Source organism: Micrasema longulum, unplaced genomic scaffold (genome assembly GCF_059751315.1).
Source record: "Micrasema longulum isolate JH-2025_06_02 unplaced genomic scaffold, ASM5975131v1 h1tg000390l, whole genome shotgun sequence".
Classification (NCBI taxonomy): Eukaryota; Metazoa; Arthropoda; class Insecta; order Trichoptera; family Brachycentridae; genus Micrasema; species Micrasema longulum.
This window is the reverse complement of record NW_028277591.1, coordinates 139,780-159,158: the sequence shown is the minus strand read 5'-3', so window position 1 is coordinate 159,158 and position 19,379 is coordinate 139,780. Positions and strand designations below refer to the sequence as shown.

The 19,379-nt window shown below is 33.6% G+C and overlaps 1 protein-coding gene across 2 annotated transcripts; it reads right to left on the bottom strand.

Moving 5' to 3' along the window:
- Positions 1 to 2,279: 2,279 nt before the first annotated feature.
- LOC148281952 (dietary and metabolic glutamate transporter-like) lies at positions 2,280 to 19,379 on the bottom strand. Of its 2 annotated transcripts, XM_088225861.1 has the most exons (9): positions 19,208 to 19,346; positions 14,399 to 14,656; positions 12,599 to 12,783; positions 10,334 to 10,579; positions 9,549 to 9,758; positions 7,912 to 8,067; positions 6,337 to 6,553; positions 3,910 to 4,148; positions 2,280 to 3,081 (listed from the first exon to the last, which is right to left on the bottom strand). In XM_088225861.1, the coding sequence occupies exons 3-9, from the start codon at positions 12,746 to 12,748 to the stop codon at positions 2,860 to 2,862; spliced, it is 1,440 nt and encodes a 479-aa protein (XP_088081987.1). In that variant the 5' UTR covers positions 12,749 to 12,783; positions 14,399 to 14,656; positions 19,208 to 19,346; the 3' UTR covers positions 2,280 to 2,859. The 2 variants fall into 2 exon arrangements, with proteins under 2 accessions (XP_088081987.1, XP_088081986.1); XM_088225860.1 differs by lacking the exon at positions 14,399 to 14,656 and having other exon boundaries at positions 19,208 to 19,379.

The following is a 19,379-nucleotide window of genomic DNA, read 5'->3' as shown; positions in this document are numbered from 1 at the left end:
TATTGTGTTTTATGAACTTTATTTACTATCAATAATTTCTAAGGATTTTTTTTTTTTTTTAATATCAAAAAAATTTCCAGCAATTTCTTTGGTACATACACAGCACATTTCCCTTTTTAATCCACATGAATTCATTTAGCTTTAGAAGGGGTAAATAATTAAGTTATTTAATCATGCAAAACCTTTCGTGATCATTCTTGTCTTATTTTATTTTTTATTTTATTTTATTTTATTAACATAAACGGCAAATCTGCCTTTTACAAACATTTATAATACTAATATATTTTTTTGAACATAAATTTCCTTATACCCAAGATTTATTAAAAAAAAATAACCTAAAAATTATACAAGATTTATATTTTTAAAAATTACCTTAAAATTATACAGCATACTCAGTAGAAAGTTTAAATAAAAAAACATTCTACAGTAATACAACAAGAAAATCATAAGTACTGTTTTTTTTATACAGCTGGGCAAAGTGAACAAAAAATTGTGTATATTACGAAATGCATGAATAAATAAATATAATTACCAAGATGGTGATCTTTGAAAAATATCAAAAGGTTTGTTCTATAGGAAGAATACCCTACACTAAATATATCAGATACGTGGGAATAACTATTGCCGAGTTCATGAAGTCTATTTAATACGGCATTACAAGTAAACACTGTCCGTGAATTGTTGCTACAAAACGGTGGCACCTGTTTAGTCATTCTTCCAGGTATCCTGAAGTTGATGAGAGATAATAGTTCAGGGCAATCCTATATTGAGTATACAATTTTGAATAAATTTTAAAGGTCTATAATTTTTCTTCTATCGTTAAATTTTAACAAATTTAATGTTTTTAGTAAAAAATCGTAATTTAAAAATTCATGACTGATTATCATTATTTATTTATAATTTACGGACTTATTCAATCGATTCAACAATTGCAAAACACATTTCCTTAAAATACATACAGGTACAATAATTCAAATTAATTTTTTTTTCGCCTTTTGTAATGTTCCACATAACCAAATAAAAAAGTCGGCTTTCGTTAAATATGGCCAGACCTTGAATTTTCTTCGGATTTTATAATAATAAGTTACCATAAAATACTTTATAATAAAACATATAAAAATGTTATTCAATTTTTAATACGTTTTTATACTCCGTGGATATTGAAATATTACTTTTATACTTGCTTTTATAACTTTGAGATTCATTGATAACTCTGAATAAAGTATCAATAACATGATAACTGCTTTTATTATGTATGAAAATATAAGCTTAACCTGTGTGCGGTGGTTTGGCTTTGTAAGTAATGAAGTAATAAGAGAACGGACGCAGTAAGCTCCTCTGACAACTAATACGCAACGGTTTGTCATGCTCATAATACTAGACACTCCAATAAGGATCTGATTCTACAGAGAGGTGTTAGTACTTTTTTGGCTCAAAGGCAGCAATTCTATATAGGCCCGAGGATACCTTATCCCAGATTCGTGGAAATGTGGTAGGATTGCCAGGCTGAGGAAAGTGTTGACTGCATTTTTAATCAGTATTGGTCGTAGAGAGTCAGAGAAATTGTTGTCCGATGTAGAAGGACGTAAGCTGATTTCTTGTTTTACTAGTAATGACTTAGGATTTAGGATATAGAGATTATAATCAAATTGAAATAGTTTTTTTTAATATTATTATGAAATACATTATATGCTGCCTTATAACGGGCAAGCTATCCCTATCCCAGTTTAGATGAACCACCAGCAAAAAAAAAGACTGCCACCAAGCGGACAGCATCCATACGGTTGACTGGGCCATAAACTGCGGATACCCCTTGAGAGCCTTAACCAGGCTTGCCTACTTTACAAGCCATCAGGTTCTCGACGTCCTGGACGTCCACTGCAGACCGCTCTTCGGCAGTTCATGTCAGAACTGCGGGACGTGAACCGAACTTGTGAGAATGCAAAGGTGCTGGCAGCCGATAGAGATGCCCGGAGTATCCTTATGGACACCACATACTCCAATTAGGAAGCGGGCATGGAATGATTACTATATTTTTACCATGATGGATATTACTGTGCATCAAATACTTGTGTGAATTGTAAACCATACTATTGTATGTAAAAATGTAAAAATTATAAAAATAGATTGTATAGGATAAAAAAACATATAAATTACGTCATTGTAAAAATCAATTAAAAATAATTAAAAAATAATTAAAAAATATATACCCATATACATACATTATAATGGAACTAAATTTTTTAGAACTCGTGAGAAATTATATTGAAATAAAATAAAACATTCAAATCAATTTATTATATTAATAAAAACAATAAAAATACATTTATTTGAAAAATTGCTAAGTACGTACAAAACTCGTTTTGAAAATTTTCTCATATATTTTTTAACAATACTCGCACTACAAAGCAAACTTTTGTATAAACTGATACAAGCTCAAATTTCTAATATTTTTGATGAATAAAAAAAGTAGTTGTGTAACCCGTGTATAAACAATAATTATTTGTTTCGGTAAAAGATACAATGAAAAACAAGAACATAAAATATTAAAATTTGTATGCATAGTAAACAAAGCAATATATTAAAATTGACCCTGAAAATATTATGAAATTGGAAGATTGGACGGGAGCATGGTCTGGTAACAAACGCATTAGTCCAGTCAAATTTAAATGTAATAGATGGTTTTCTAATACAACGTATTTTCATAGTCCCTAGACTGGTGGTTTTTTTTGTCATAAAACAATGTGCAATCAATTTATCGGCTAATACTTTCGATCATTTTTTTGTTAATTTTAGTGAATGTCATAAGACTTTTTGAAATTTGATGGTCTGAAGAAAGGTTCGATTTTATGTTTGTATTTATTTTTTTTGTTTTGGATCGACATTACGAGGCTGTTCGGCTTTGTCAACTGGTAAGGTTTCCAGACTTTTTCCTCTTTTCCATCCTTCAGGATAGCCATTTTTCTCCGCGTCATTCCACCACTGCTCTTCGCCTTGAGCACCAACGAGGTACACCACGTTGGTGATAATCAACACCAGAAGGCCGATCCAAAATGCAACTTGCCATTGTTTTTGTGTTTGCTAGAAATGAAACGTCGTTATAAGAAAGGAACTTAAGAAATACGAATGATAACATGGATAGGAAGCCAAATGATTCATAAATATAATATATATAGTATGATGGTTAGCATGTTTAGTTGCACTGGTCTACATGTAAACCGGCCTTATTACTATTTTTTCTGATTCTTACGTAAAATGATCTCCTGAATCCGAATATGACATCCGTTTTCCTTATCACCCTTTGTTTTCGGTGGAGCCCCCCTCCCACACATATTTTTATCACTTTTCAATAATTTTGAGAGATGAAAAGATTATTTTAGTATAATCATTTCTTCTGAGGGCCTAAAAGGGTGAAATTTTCAAAGTATGACGTTTGAATTAACAGCTTGAATAAACTGTTTTACCCCTCCGAATTAAATTCATGGCCGTAAAATTACTATCGAAAAGTAATTAAAATAGGAGAGGGAGGAGATTCCCTCGAAAACGGGGGTCATATTCGGATTTGAGAAATCATTTTACATAAGAATCAGCAGGAATGGTGTCCCGTATCTAAATTTATTTTTTTTGCAAACCAGTTAGTTCGATTAGATTACGAGTTGATTTCGATTCACAGTAACGATAAAAAAAAAACAATATAAATTAAGCAGATTTTACTTATTCTCTCTTATTTTACTACGACAGACTAAAAAGCCTGATTTTAGAGATAATTTTAATTCAAAAACATTTGAGAATCATCACATCTTAAAATCATTGTGATCTTACTGAGACTCGAACCGGGAACTTAGCCTAAGAGATTAAGCAAAATAATGGTAAAATCACAAAAGAAAACTAGCTTCTGATTTTTCTTACGTCTGGCGTCAGGTATCCAATCAGATACGGTGTCACGATGCCGGAAACAGCTCCAATACCGTTGATGAAGGCTGTGGCAGTTCCTGCATAATTAGGGGTGATATCCAGAGCATTGACCTTCATCCCGCAGTAGTAGGATCCCATGGATGCCATGGCTAGACAAAACAGGACTACTGCAGCTGCCTTGTTGCATCCTGCGTAGCTGGCAGCTAGACACAGTATCCCAGGACCCAAGGATGCTATTGACGAGATATTATAACAATAAGGGGCTTAGACCCCTTTAACAAAGCATCAAATACAAGGTAAAAAATAAAGTTAAACCGTTAATTTATATTACAAATTTGGCATTGTAATTTTTCTTAAACTACTGATGTTATTCAGCAGAGCATCGTCTAACTTTTATGTAAAAAATAAAAATATTAAAACTAGGCTATTTCAGTGAGAAAACGTTATTTAAATAATATATCTGTGCTGACACGGAAAAGCGGCATACGTCTGCGTGGTGTAATTTTACAATACGGTTGTTTTACTTATTGAAAGCTAGGGCTTCGGTGGTTTTTACTAATTACAAAAGGTATAACTTAAAAATTTCTCTTTTAATGGTTTAATGTATTCAAATAAAATATTTTCTACGAGAAGTCTTTTTTTTTTTTTTAATTGCGTGTCTATATTTACGATGTGTGCCCTTTTTTGTTATTTTTTCTCCATACTAAAATCGATTTGGCACTAAGTGCACTTAGGTCTAAATTCATAGATACATTTTAGCCTTGCTATTGCTCAAATAAGAGTTATATTTCCACTAAACACTCATTTTTTCTACATTCCTACTAATCTTTTATTTCTCAAGCTCACCTTCAACTATGTATAAGGGTCAAAGGATATTGGTCTTTTTCCTGAGAGTTCTGCCCATTGCTGTCTTACTGATATAACTACTACTACTACTACTTCTACCATGACGCCATTTCTCGTAGGAGTAGGCAGAGAGAATGGACCGCCACACACGTTTATCCTGGCAAACATTTCTAGCTTCTTCCAAACTCATACTTTTGACATGACCAGACATAAGATTTTGGTTTATCTAATCATGCCACGTCTTTCTTGGTCGGCTTCGTCCCACATTTCCGTTCATTATCGCCACATATACCTGTTTTACCATTATTTCATCATGCATTCGTTCTATATGACCAAACCATCTCAGAGATCCTTTCTTTATTTTTATCAGTTATACCTGACTCAGATTTACAATCTCGCCTGATTTCATCATTCGTAACCCTGTCATACATTGATTTCCCACACATTTGTCTAAGAGATCGCATTTCGACCGCGTTTACTCGGCTTTCATTCTTCCCTTCTCTTACTGATATACTTTAAGATAATATGTATCATTACTTAAGCTCACTGAACATTTACTATTTTTCTCATGGCGTAATTAGGGCGATAACTTTTTTAGCTCTCGACATCTTCGACACGACGTTATCTTGGATCTTTTCTTCTTATAACAGGAAATATGCGGTAACGATCACACTTCGCAGGCGGACAATTCAGGTTTAACGTTGACTTTTGATATTGGAAGGAAGCCGATGGACCAAAAAAAATATTAGTGCCTTTCTACATTATCATATATCAAAACTATCGCTTTGTTGACTTGTGCCCGTATTCCATGTTACAATTTACAAATATTGACTAAGGCCCAAATGTAAAATCGCTTTTTTATCGTTATATCGTTTTACTTTTCTTTATTTTACTTGTGTATGTAAATGGAGTATCAAATTATATTAATAACTCAAATTAGCACTATGCCCCTTTTTCGTGTCAGCACAGATATTACAACTTAAAAATACTAAAAAAAAATATTTTTTCAAGATAGTCGATGGTTTTTGCCAAACATGATTTTTGTATTTTTGATCGGTTAACATCCTCGTGGTGTAATAGTCAGCGTGCCTACCATGCCTACCATGCAAGAGGTCTCGGGTTCGATTTCCGACATGGTTGATTTAAAATATTTATTTGAAAGGGTGTTTTCACGCTAGAATATTTCTTAGTCCCTGGACTGGTACCTGAAGCGTAAGACTGACAAAAAAAATATCAAGATACGCTGCAAATGGTTTACCGATGCAGTGCCCTATGCACCATTAGGTGCAGAAAGGGAATGATGATGATGAATACCTGTACTTTAGAAGCAGACGAATGCAAATCCAGAATTTGATGAAATGGTATTTCGACTTTCGTGAACAGTTTCTGATCATGCCCATTGATTATTAAGAAATGTAAGTCTTATTATGAATGAACCAATGTATTAAGATACTAAATATACAAGTTAATGTTATAAATTATTTGAAATCACTTAGAGAAAGTAGATTTTTTAGGCTTGTGTTGAACATTTGACGTTTGCCTACAGATTATGGAGTATGTTAAAGTAATAATTACCAATTGTCGTAAATATTTTCCTCGCATTTTTTATGCTGAGCCATTCTTTCCTGATACACAAGTCACAGAAGGCACCAAAACAAAAGGATAAGATCCACATGACGAGGTACGGTAACGCCGAGAGCAAACCGGTGTTTTTGATACTAAACTTAAGGACATCGTTCATGTATTTTGGAAGATCTGTCACCATTGTAAAATATGCCCAATCGTGACCAATCTAAAAATCAAAATTAAGCATCAATCAGCCACTTTATTCACTGGGAAGGTTAAACAACACAAAAAAACCTACCATAGATACATAGATGTTTAAACAAATTAAACTTGTGAATCTAAAGTATTGTGCAAAAATAACCAATTAAGAGGTTAACCCCGCAAATGTCAAATAATTCATCTTTCCTTCTTAAAAAAACCTTCGTCTCACTCACTAGGCAAGCATATATTATGATCATTAAACCATTATCCGCAAATGATGGTGCATATAGTACTGCATTAGTAAAGTTCATTGTTCAAAAATTCAATGTGTATCTCAATTATGTGTGACGGGAAGAGCAATGTAGTCAGCCATACGCTTCAGAGACCAGTCAAGGAACAGCAGCTTGGCCACGGATAGTAGCGAGAAGCTCCATTCGGTAATCATAGAGAAGGGGAAAAGGACAAGACCACAGGATGTGTTCAGAAGATTGGTTAGGATATCCGCAGCAGCACGAAGGGGAGTCAACAATATTAAAAACAAATATTTTTTTATTAAATTTACCATGACGTGATAAAAACTGCGTAGTCTAGTGATCGGGGACAACCCGAGAAAATTCTAAGCGCTGGCGAATTGAAGTAAAAAAAAGGAAGATAAAGGTAAGGTATCTTCCCCTTCAGGGATGAAGGGGAAGATTCCCATCGCGATTGCCAAGCATTAAGAAGAGCATTTAAAGTCATTTTTTTTATATTTGATGGAGACATTCCTTCAATTAGGAGTAGACCGACGCCACCAATAACAGAGGAACGTCTTTTTTTTAGGTGGAAATTTGCAGATCATCACTGAACCTCCAGATCCAAAGTAAACAAGCCCGTTAGAACCGGGAGTGCACCAGTCAAGGGACAATGAAATCACAAAAAAAGTTAAATTGATCCTCCCAGGAATCGAACCCAGGACCTGCATGCAAGCATGGCGGACGAACACGTCAACCACCAAACTACAAGGCGGACTTGATTACTTGACGTTAAACTTGATTTAGCTTTTCGGGATTTTTACCTGAAAGTAGCTATCAAGTCGAAAGCACTCGTTTAGGATTCTGGTTGATATATTGCTCACACAGAACTGTATTCTTCATCCGCCTTGACATAGATATGTCCATATAGAAATTATAATATTTTTAAAATCAATTTTTGAATGCTGGTGCTCTAAATACAGTACTTGAGCATTTGACAGCTTTCTTTTTAATCTCAGTTTGAAACTTTACTTCAAAACCAACGAAGCGTCCTTTTTTCAGTTCTGTCAATAATGCTTCTCTCGGTCTTGCATGCTTCATGGATTCCTACTTACAGTTTAAATGTAAAATCACAACATTTTTTTCTACTTACGGCAGCAATAATCAGAGACCAGAGAGCAAAAGAAGTCATCATGGCTCTCCAAGGAACTGGCTTGTCTGTTTTCTTAGCAATTTTCTCTTCCAAATACTCCCGCTCTTCGTCTGATATGAATGGGTGCGTTCTTGGATCACTGTAGACCAGAAGATTCTGAAATAAATAACAAATAATCAAACTATTTGTTTAAAGAAAGGGAGCAACTATGGATGGGAATAAAGAAGGAGCTATGATAATGAAAACGAAGAGGTAAACCATGATTGATAAGCGTTAAAATTTTTATCGAAAGTAAAGTGGAGCGTGATAGCAATCTCAATAGCTTCTTGTCTACTAATATTTGAACGCAGACAAAGCGTTGTTGGTCAAATTGTTTATATACCTTTATTTATTGATACTTTTTTATATTAACTGTTAAAAGACTTTGGTTAATCATTTCTTTGCGCGTGGTTATGTAACATCGTATTACCACATGCAAAAGACAAGATATTCTTAAGTTCAGACGTTTAAAAGAAAAGCATAGAGACAAACCGTTTAAATTTTTTTTTCAATATAGCATTGTAAATTAAAATTCATAAATACGCCGGTCATCTTACATACGTGCGTCCCCCATCACTGCCAATAACCGACTGAATCTGTTTCACATAAACACCGGCCATAAATCAGCGTCTCTGTCTTCCTTGTTATGAGTTCTATCTTCATGCTCTCTCTTGTAAATATGTATTGCTGTATTGGCGTCACGTTCGATCGTAGCAAGGATATTATTATTTTTATTTAAAATCCAGTATATTTACACAAATGAATGTGTAACTATACTGGAATGAATCGGGTTGTGGTCCTGTGGTTAGTGTCTCGGACTCACGGACCAATGGTCCGTGGTTCGAATTCCACTCTGCTCCAACTTTATATCCATTTTCTAATAGTGAGTTATATACAACTCGTTGAAAATGGCCCTAAAAATTCAATATTTCGGTAAATCATAAGAACGAATATTTCTTTTTCAATAAAAAAAATTGTAAAAATACTTTACAAATACTGTGTAAATGTCCATTTGAAGATAGCAATAATAATAATTATAACAATAATCACGGTTTATTAACAAAAATAACAATTACTGTATCAACTTCATACACACTTAGGTAATAGATTTCTTTAGATCATATGTCTAGTCTGCCTAACTAGGTACAACCTGTTTTATGGCAGACATTTTTAAGCAAAATAAACAATAATATTACCACCTACCGGTTAATTTTCCATACAGTTTTATAGAATATAAATTTATACAATTTATTATTTTAGAATGTTTTTGAGTGCATTTTCCGATTTTTCTTGACCTAAACCGAGTAACCAATTTTTTACAAATTTATTCGATTGAATCCGGGTAATTTTTTCGCACAATATATAAAACTTCATAAGTAAAATAAAATATAGAAGATATATCAAATCTTGTATCGTATGTAGACCTGTGTGACATCACAACCACAAAAGAGTTAAAAAACAAACAGAGAATATAGTTATCTATATAAAATTTAACTTAAGAAAAACCACAGTTTAATTAATCCGGAATCATTAGAATAATTTTACATTTTAAACTTGACGGTATTATTTTTCGAAGAAAACTATTTATTTTAACTTACCCAGGCGATAAACCAGAGAACACCAAGAAATCCAAACAGATAGAACACATTTGGCCAATTTCCATTCTTGGACATCAGGAAGCCGGATACTATTGTTCCCAAGATATTGCCAATCTGTGATCCACCGAATATCAGGGAACCCATCCGACCACGCTCATGGGAAGGTACCCAACGGGACATAAGAACAGCCAAAGCAGGTGAAGTTGGTCCCTGAATCAAAAAAATAATTTTGGACTCTCGTAGGTACTCGCAGGAAAGTACTGACCATGAAACTTGTCAAAGAGCAAAGAAATTCGTAAGGATAAACAGATGGACGAAGTTATGTACTTTAAATTATAAAATGCCCTGCCAGAGAAACAATTTTATGACTGAATATTTAATATAGATTAATTTGTTAATTTCAAATAAAAAAAATTCACTCGTGGATTAAAAAAATGACAATTCCTGCATGTCCCCTAAATTACAAATTACATGCACAAACAATCTTCTGATGACTATTGATTTCACGCGATGAAAATGGTCATTCCAACCAATCTTTATCATCATTTACCTATCCGCACCCGGTGGTGAATAGGAAACTGCATTGGTAACTGAATTCGGCGTATCTGGAAAACTGTTGTTTTTTTATTTTATTTTATATTTATTTACAATTTTAAAAAACCCGTTAGGGTTACATTAGAAATTTTATATTGTCTAGTCATTTTATGTCTCGTCTAGTCTAGTTAGTTCAGTCATCATGTGCTTTTTCTGATTGATTTTAAATTTGAATTTGTAATAAATTATACCTCAGCCAGTCCTTCGATGATCCTCACAGCAATAATTCCCCCCGGGTTATCACCTCCCGCTCTGACTATAGCGGGAGTAACGAGGGTCAACAGTGCTGTGATACCCAAACCAATACCAAGAGTGTGTTTGGCTCCATATCGCTCTGCTATCATCCCGGAAGGAATGTGAGTCAACACGTAGCCATAGTAGAATGAACTTAGTATTATGCCCTGAGTGTACTCGTCCCATTTGTATTGACCGTGAATCTGAAATGAAATCAGGAACATCAGATTCATATTTACATAAAATGATCATGTCAAGAATGTGTCAACACCTAACCAGAAAATAAACTCGGGACTGTGCCCTGCGTATACTCGGTCTATTTGTATTGACTGATAATCTGAAATGAAGTTTGAAACATCAGACGCACACATACAAGAATCCCGTCGGGAACATAAATCAACACATTTATTTATACTTTTACATTGTTTGTATTCTTTTTTGTACAGAATCATTTTCCCTCACATTTTACAAAATGTGAAACATGCCTAAGATTAGCTATTTAACAAAGTTAACATAATAATAACAATAAAAAAAACGTAAATAATCTAATTAACCTAATTATCATTAACATAATAAACAATAAAAAACTAAAATAATAATAAAAACATAACCAATTTATATAGACCAATAGAACAAATTTCATAAACAGTACACACGTTTTACCTTTTTGGCTTGATCCACTCATCGATCCATGCGTAACACACTTCCACTATCCATTTCTCAATAGCAATTTTATATTGTGAGAACTAACTAATTGTCCTTATGGGTAATGAAAGTAGATTGTAAACTTTAACCGAGTAGTAGACCAATCCTCTTTGACCGAAGGTTGTATTTATTATTTTATTTTTTTGCAGCATCAGGGTGGAGTATCTAGTAACTCTTGTATTTGTAACGAAAGGTAGAGAATAATGTTTACCTGCGTATTATTATTATTATTATTATAGATAACTTATATAGCGCCATATTCGTATTATAACACCTCAAGGGCGCTTTGCATAGTGATTCTAAAGTTAAATTAATTTAATTTAAGCTTTTATATTTGCAATTTAATTAAAACAATTTATTTTGTTGTCACATGCTACGGATTTATTCAAATGATTTAGAGAACAAGTGGGTTTTAAGTTTTTTCCGAAACATCACTTCACTTTCACAGCCTCGCACCTCTGCTGGGAGAGCATTCCATGCCATAGGGCCTGCGACCGCAAATGCGCGATATCTAAATTTAGTGCGCTGTTTGTGTAGAGGTATAATAACTTTTCCTCTCGTCGTAGACGTAGCTGATCTAAGCGTGACACGCTTGTCAGCTAGTTCATATGGAATGCATAGTTCCCTTAGATATTCCGGAGCAGAGTTGTGCAGTGACTTATACATAAGATAACAGCGTTTGTATTCCACCCTCTGTGGAAAACGTAGCCAGTGTAATTCCCAAAGTAGTGGAGTGATATAACTGAACTTAGAGATTCCGAAAATAAGTCTCGCTGCAGCATTCAATACAGATTGTAGGCGAGTCATTTTGTTCATTGGTAGACCTGCATAGATACCATTCCAATAATCGACTCTAGACACTTCAAACGCATTTATTAATTGACGGGTGGCATCAACCGGCAAATTTTTGCGTATGCATTTAATTTGTCTCAGCTGGTAGAAGCATGAACTTATCGTTCTACTAATTTGAGCTTCAAGAGAAAGGTCAGAATAAAGTAAAACTCCCAGTAGTTTAACGGTGGGTAAAGCGGTACGCCCAACATTGGGTAGCGCCGTATCCTGGATCAAATTCTGTCGTCTGGCTGAAGCCATCCATAGTTGTTCCGTTTTTGATGAGCTTTATGTTAGTCTGTTTTCAGCCATCCAGTTTCCTATTTTCTCGATGCATCCATCAATTAAATTGACAAGCACACTTCTCTCGCCTGGTTTGCAATATAAAAAAAAAAACTGTGTATCACCTGCATAACAGTGAGACCACAATTCACATTCTACTAACAAAGTAACAAACTTCTAGTCACAAAGCTTTTACATAAAGTTGTTTTATAGATTTTACATTAAGATTTTCAAATATACCGAGGAAACTAGTTCTGATTGGGACATTGTCAAAGCAGAATCAACTCTGGATTTACCCCATGAATTTTATTTCAAGATAATAGCGGGTAAGTGAAGTGGCGCAACCTTAGTTGTGACAAATAGTCAACTATTTCTCAACAGGGATAATATATCAACCAATTTACATTAACTTTATTGCTTTGTGAAGACTCCAACTCCGGACAGGCATTAGGGTCGTGGACGATGGATTTCTTTCTGTTGACCACCATCTGGGTGATGGCGATGTTGAGGCAGACCCTCAGGGTGTAGGACGTCATCATACAAGTGAAACCCATTATGCCAATCACCCACCTTTGGGGAATTAGAAAACCTGAAGACAAAATATTTATTAGTCACTTTCCTCACATCTTTTTTAGATATATTTTTTAACAATGTTTGAGTATGTCCAAATGCTTGTAGACTGGCTGGATTTCCTCCCTTGGGTATTATTCATATTTAAATTTATTTTAACAGAGAAAGAAAACATTTTTGTGAAGGGAATATGGAAGTCTATACTTATGACATGTCATTGGCTGGTTAAAGTGGCCACTTTACACACTGTGTAACATTTACCATTCTGCCCATGTTTGAACATCCACATTTCCTCAACTCTTGCATTTGTTGACTTTTGTGAAGTAAAAGAGCTGAAACCTTTATCATGTGGGTGAGATTCATCCGGCTGAACCAAATCCCCTACTAGGCAACCATTTTCCAATTTTTATACTTTTTCTTTTACCAGGTAGTTAATTCAACAATGTTTGAGTATGTCCAAATGCATGCAGACTGACTGGATTTCCTCCGTAGGGAGTTTTAAATTTGAAATATTTAAATTTGTTTCAACAGAGAGGGAAAATATTTTTGAGAAGGGATTTGGAAGTCTGGGCATTTACCGTAAAAAAATTACTGTTAATGCCTAGACTTCCATATTCCCTTCTCAAAAATGTTTTTCCTCTCTGTTGAAATTAATTTAAATATGAATAACTCCCTACAAATAAATCCAGTCAGTCTGCAAGCATTTGGACATACTCAAACATTGTTGTATATTTTTTATACTAATGGTATTATTTTATTGATTACTTTTAAGTCGGCCTGGTGGTGTAGGGGTCAGCGCGTTTGTCAACTATGCAAGAGGTCTCGGGTTCGATTCCCGACTTGGTTGATTTGAAACATTTATTTGAAAGTGTGTTTTTACACTAGAATATTTCATAGTTAGTGTTAATATTTAAATTAAGAAATAAATATTGCCCAAATACATGTTTAGCGTAATAACGAAATTCATCGCTATCCTACGAGGAGAGGTAAGGGTTTTAAAATTCCTAAAACAAGAATCCAGGCAACTCAAAACAATCTGTATCATAAAGGATGTTTGATGAGTTGTCAAAAGAGATAAGGGATGCAGGGTTTATCGCATCGTTTCGTGGGATAATGATGATTTTTGTTAAAAACAAACATCCATATAGGTAGATAGAGTGTCATCGGAAAGCATCTGAATTTTAAAACATTATATTGTTTTTGAAATTATTTTTGTTTGTACACTGTTTATTAGTTATGGTATAACTAGGTGTTCGAATTTTATTAGTACAACTATCTAAATAAATACATTACATTGCATAGTCCCTGGATTGGTACCTAAAACCTAAGACTGATCATCTTACCGTCACGTAACAAAAAAATATCATGATACGCTGCTATTGGTTTCCGATTCAGTGTCCTATGCACCATTAAGTGTACTTCAAAACTTATTGAAACAAAACAAATAGTACTTACGGAGTTCTTTTTGACATTGTGGCAAATTTTCGTCAAAAATTCAAGAAATACATAAAAAAATTGAGTCAGAAATTTATTTGACATAAACATGTACTGTTTAAAAGTGGGGTAGTGTTTGACAATTTTAGATATGTTTTACGGAAGATGTTATGTTCATAGACAAACCGTTTTTACATTACATGGTAAATATAATTTTGATGCCTGCCCGTGAATCCCGAATTTCTACGTAGTCATTGATTTATTAGTTAATAAATCAATGTACGTGGTAAATATTCTTCCGCTGCCATCTGGGGTTAAAGTATGTCCAAAACTTGATATTGATAAATTCTAGATTTTTCCCTGATATTTTTAATAGAGATGAAGTGGTTGAGAATATGTTAATCCATGTGTTAACAGAGCTTATGATCCGTCATTTGCTGAGATAAGTGATCACTTGCCTAAAAAATAATTTAATTAAAAACTGGCAGTTAAAATTCTCACCGTTGTCTATCTTGGAACTATTGTAAGTAGCGGACCTATCTCCAATTGACTTTGTTTTTCCAGATTTATCTTTTCGCCCAAAGAACTGTGTTTGTTAGCCGACCGCACACGGACACTTAACAAGTACATTATTAAGACAGGATTACATTATTATGTCGTGTTGTGGAGTGGTGTGATGGGGAGCTATCTGACGGTCAGAATGACATAGCTCTCGCGTGTTGTGTCGAGGCAAGCAAATACGATAAATAATCGATAAAAACAATAGCAGAACCCTCAACACATCATACCACTCCACAACAATGTAACTGAACGCAGTTATGCAGAGAGCAGCCAGCCATAGAAAAGTGAAACTGAGATAATAGCATTTTTGTAAAAAGACTGAATAGTCAAATCTACTCAACAGTTGGAATGTTTTTGATTTTAACAAATGGTATGTTATATGTGTTGGTATGTTATTATGAATAGATTTAATTTTTTTTATATTATAAACAAGAATCTAATTATCTATTTGGCAAGTTTCAATGATTTTTAAAGTATCGTAAGATTTTTATAGCGCCGTAGGTGTTTTCTACAAATTGGGAAATGGCGTTTTTGTGAACGATACAATTTTCAGAGGTTGATTTATACAGTTTTTTTGTATGAAAGCGGTCTGGCTGTTTTTGGCAGGACATAGAATTGACCTTACTGCACCCGATAACATAAATATCTAATTATTTCAAAATTGTGGACTGGCTGCTTTCTGCATAACTACGTTCGATTCTACCTTAACTCGAAATCATGAATTTATATAAGATTGTTAACATTACATGGAACTGCCCAAATCTAATAGCACTCATTGACTTCAAAGTACCTGGACGCAGGACTCGCTAAGTACCTCCGTTTAGTTGCAACAATTCGCGAACAGTACACTCATATAAAACATTTAAGTTTGTAAGTGAAAATTCTTGATGGAAGTTCATTGTAATTTATTCTATAAATAAAAGACAAGTGATTCTTTAATCCACAAATCTGGAATATCCGGTTTCATCGCTTACGCGACATTTTCGAGACTGGTATCTTTATTAAGGAGTTCAGTGTATTTATTTACCTCTGTTTTGTATAAATACATTGAACTCCTTACCAGTCTCGAAAATGTCGCAAAAGCGATGAAACCGGTCACTGGATATTCCAAATTAGTGTATTAAAGTATCACTCGTCTTTAATTTATATAATAAGACACTCATGTAATGCTTTTCTGAATCGACGCCATGTAATCAGCAATAACTATTCCGATGTTGCCGATATTTTTAACATAAAGTTTAGTTTATATAAATCAAATCCCATAAACCAAAATCCATTTAATCATTTCGAAGATGGTGAACGGTAATTTACATTTGTCAGATAATAGTGCTTTTTATGTTTACTTTTGTATGGGTACTATTAATGGTGTACCATATTTAAGTGTGTACTTATTTTTTAAATTAATTTAATTGTTATTATTATTATTACTATTATTTACATATTTTTTAAAAACATAATTTTTTTGTTGTATTTAATGTACTTATATTTTGTAACACCTAAAGAAAAAAATTAAAAAATTATTTTCCTTTTGAAATTTTATCTGCACATTTTGTTTAATTTTTAAAAAAATTATCTCTCAGTATGTTCTTTATACGAAACCGCTATGTTGTATTATTTATGTAACATAATACATTTCAATTTGATTTTTATGTTTTTTACATTATATTGAAGTGCTATATTATCTTTAATATTTATTTTTGTAAGGTAAGGCACTGCGTGCCGTACGTAATAAATAAATAAATCACGACAGACCACACCTCAACACAACACCACAACGTAATTCTACCTTTACAAAGCTTTTAATCATTGAATGAATTGCAGGGAGCACTGGTCGGGATAGGTTTATTTTTAAATATAACAAATGAGAGTACATATTATTTAAGCATTCCCAAAAATCCAGTAAAAAATAAATAAATGGGTAGAAATTACAAGGAATTTAAGGAAGGAGACTCGATTAGGATCCATCAAATTTAATCTTATTTGAAAACCTTCATGTACAAACTTTATTAATGTACCAAAAATAGATACCCTCCTTTTTGGAACTATACACATTCTCATAGAATGGTAGCCCTGGGCCTTGATTATGATGGGAAGATAAAGACGCCATACCTTCACCTTGACGGTATAGTTAAAAATAAATTTGCTCCAGCGACTACAAAGATATACTACTGACCTACTGGGTAGGTATATCGATATGAAACAAGTGGAAGCGTACGTCACGGTACACATATCTGCGCTCTAAAATGACTCAGTATGACGTCAAAGTTGAAGACAAAATTCTCTCGACCGACTATAAAGAAATACTACCAATCCCCCACCATCAAGTTTTGATATAAATACATCGTTTTATACCGACGGGTCTAGGACCCCTCGATACGTTTATCTACGCATCAAAAGTGTCAAAAATTTCATTCCACACAGCAATTTTTCCTTTAATTATGATTTATAAGAAGATTTAATCGTTTTGAGGTTGGAATTTTTTTCTTAAAAGCATATTAAAAATATGAGAGAGAAATAAGTACATTTCGAAGTCAAATTCTGACATAACTGTCAGTTTCTGAAACAAGTGACTAGATGCAAAAATAATATCACTAAATTAGCTAGATGCTGCACTATTAACATGCAAAATCATCTAGCCGTAAAATGTTATCAATGTAAAAAATAAATTGAGTTATTATTTTTTTCCGTCTGTTCTCCATCTTTCGGAGTGTACGTATCGAGACGTTAAAGGAGCCGGCTTTGTAGTGGCTCGGTAGATAAATACAGACGATCGTTAAGCATGTCTTGGCAAGTATCAAAAGTCTTTTAAAAATCATATTCAAGCGAGCTATTTTCGCTTGAATTGGAATTTATTTGAGTTTTTAATCGCTTTGAAGGGGGCACTTTCTATCACAGAAGCCTATTTAAAGTATAAATGAGAACTATTTTTAATGTTACTGACGTAAGGAACGCGAACTAATTGTTTGCGGTCATTCATTGGCTTCTTTCGATCATATGATGTCGATATGACAAGTAGGTAGAACATATCGAGGAAGATATACATAGTACAGAAGTTAAGTGATGTTAATGACATTGGTCGTAGGGAGTCAGAAAAGTTGATGCATGCCACGGATTGGAGAACCTTACTGGATGTCAAAAATAAAATATAAAAAAATAAGGAATAATTTAAAAAATATATATTTATAGATGACAACCATGAAGTTTCGCATAAATATATTGTCTATGTTTTTATGAATGTATGTACGTGTATGCGCATGGATGTATGTACGTGTGTGTGTATGTACATGTGTATATATGTGTATATTTACATATACATGTGTGTATATATGTGTATGTCTGTATGTATATGAATCAAAATGTGTATCCGAATAAGTTTATATTTTGTTTGTCTGTGCTCTATATTAATTTGTTAAGTATTATAATATATTAAAATGTAATTGCCTAGCTTGGAACGGGGTATGTACCCTTGTTAGCTGGGCGAAGTGAATATGGAATTGTATTTTGATAAAGAGTGTGAATAAATAAATAAATAAATAAATAAAATAAATAAGTACACCGTCTCGATATAATATACAGATGAAGATAGCGTTCATAATCGAGGCACTGGTGTCAATAAACAAAATCGGTAACTATGGGTACGTTTTGTGACACAAATTTTTCCAATATTTTACTCAATCAGACAGGCTCTGTAACGCAGTTGGTTAAATGGCCGACTGTGAAACTGGCGTTGCGGGTTCGATTCTCGCCAGTTGCAAGGAAAAAATCCAACAAAGACGTTTAATCAATTGGTCTGGGTGTTTTGGGATAGGGGCTTAGCTGGTTATTCCTTTTAAAAAATTCCCAGGAATTACTATGGCGAGTACATCCAATAAGCAGTTGTCCTGGCTGCGGAATATAGGAGTAGCGCAGAACCGAGATGCTTTCGCTGTAGTGATCGCCAACGTCGGGGAGACCTGATAAGGCACCACAAGAAGAAGAGAATTATACTTAAGCTTGTTGATAGAAAGCCGGGTTAAAAAATCGACTGTCCTGTCAAAATGTCACCCTTGTATTATTGAAAAATCAGACAGACGGAAAAATAATCGAATTCTTCAATATTATTTGCGAATTCGCTACTTACTCGTGAAATGTGATCCCTTTTAATCCCAGCAGTATATTGGCACTTACAAACGACACTACACGACACAGTTAAGTTAAAATTGGCAGTTGCGTACTAAGCGACGTCTACAGAGTAACAATGGCCAAATCGTAAAACTACTCATTGGTGAGTAGTTTATTATTATTATAATTCTAAGCTCAGAATATTAAAAATGTGCAATCAGTATTTTCAAAATAAGGACTAAATAATTACAAGTTGAGTTCAAGGGCTTTTTTTTCTAATATATTTTTTTTATGTTACAAAATTTTTTTAACATCTTGGATATTTTAAATTATCTTTTAATACTCACATTTCGACAATCTTAATCTCCACCCGGTCAACATCATTCAAAAATACAGAAACACTTTGAATTTTAAGCAAAATTCAATATCAAATATATAAATAATGCCTTTTTACGACCACATAATTGCAAATTTACTTATTTGAACTGGTTGTTTGCTCGTTCCTAATAGTAACTTGTT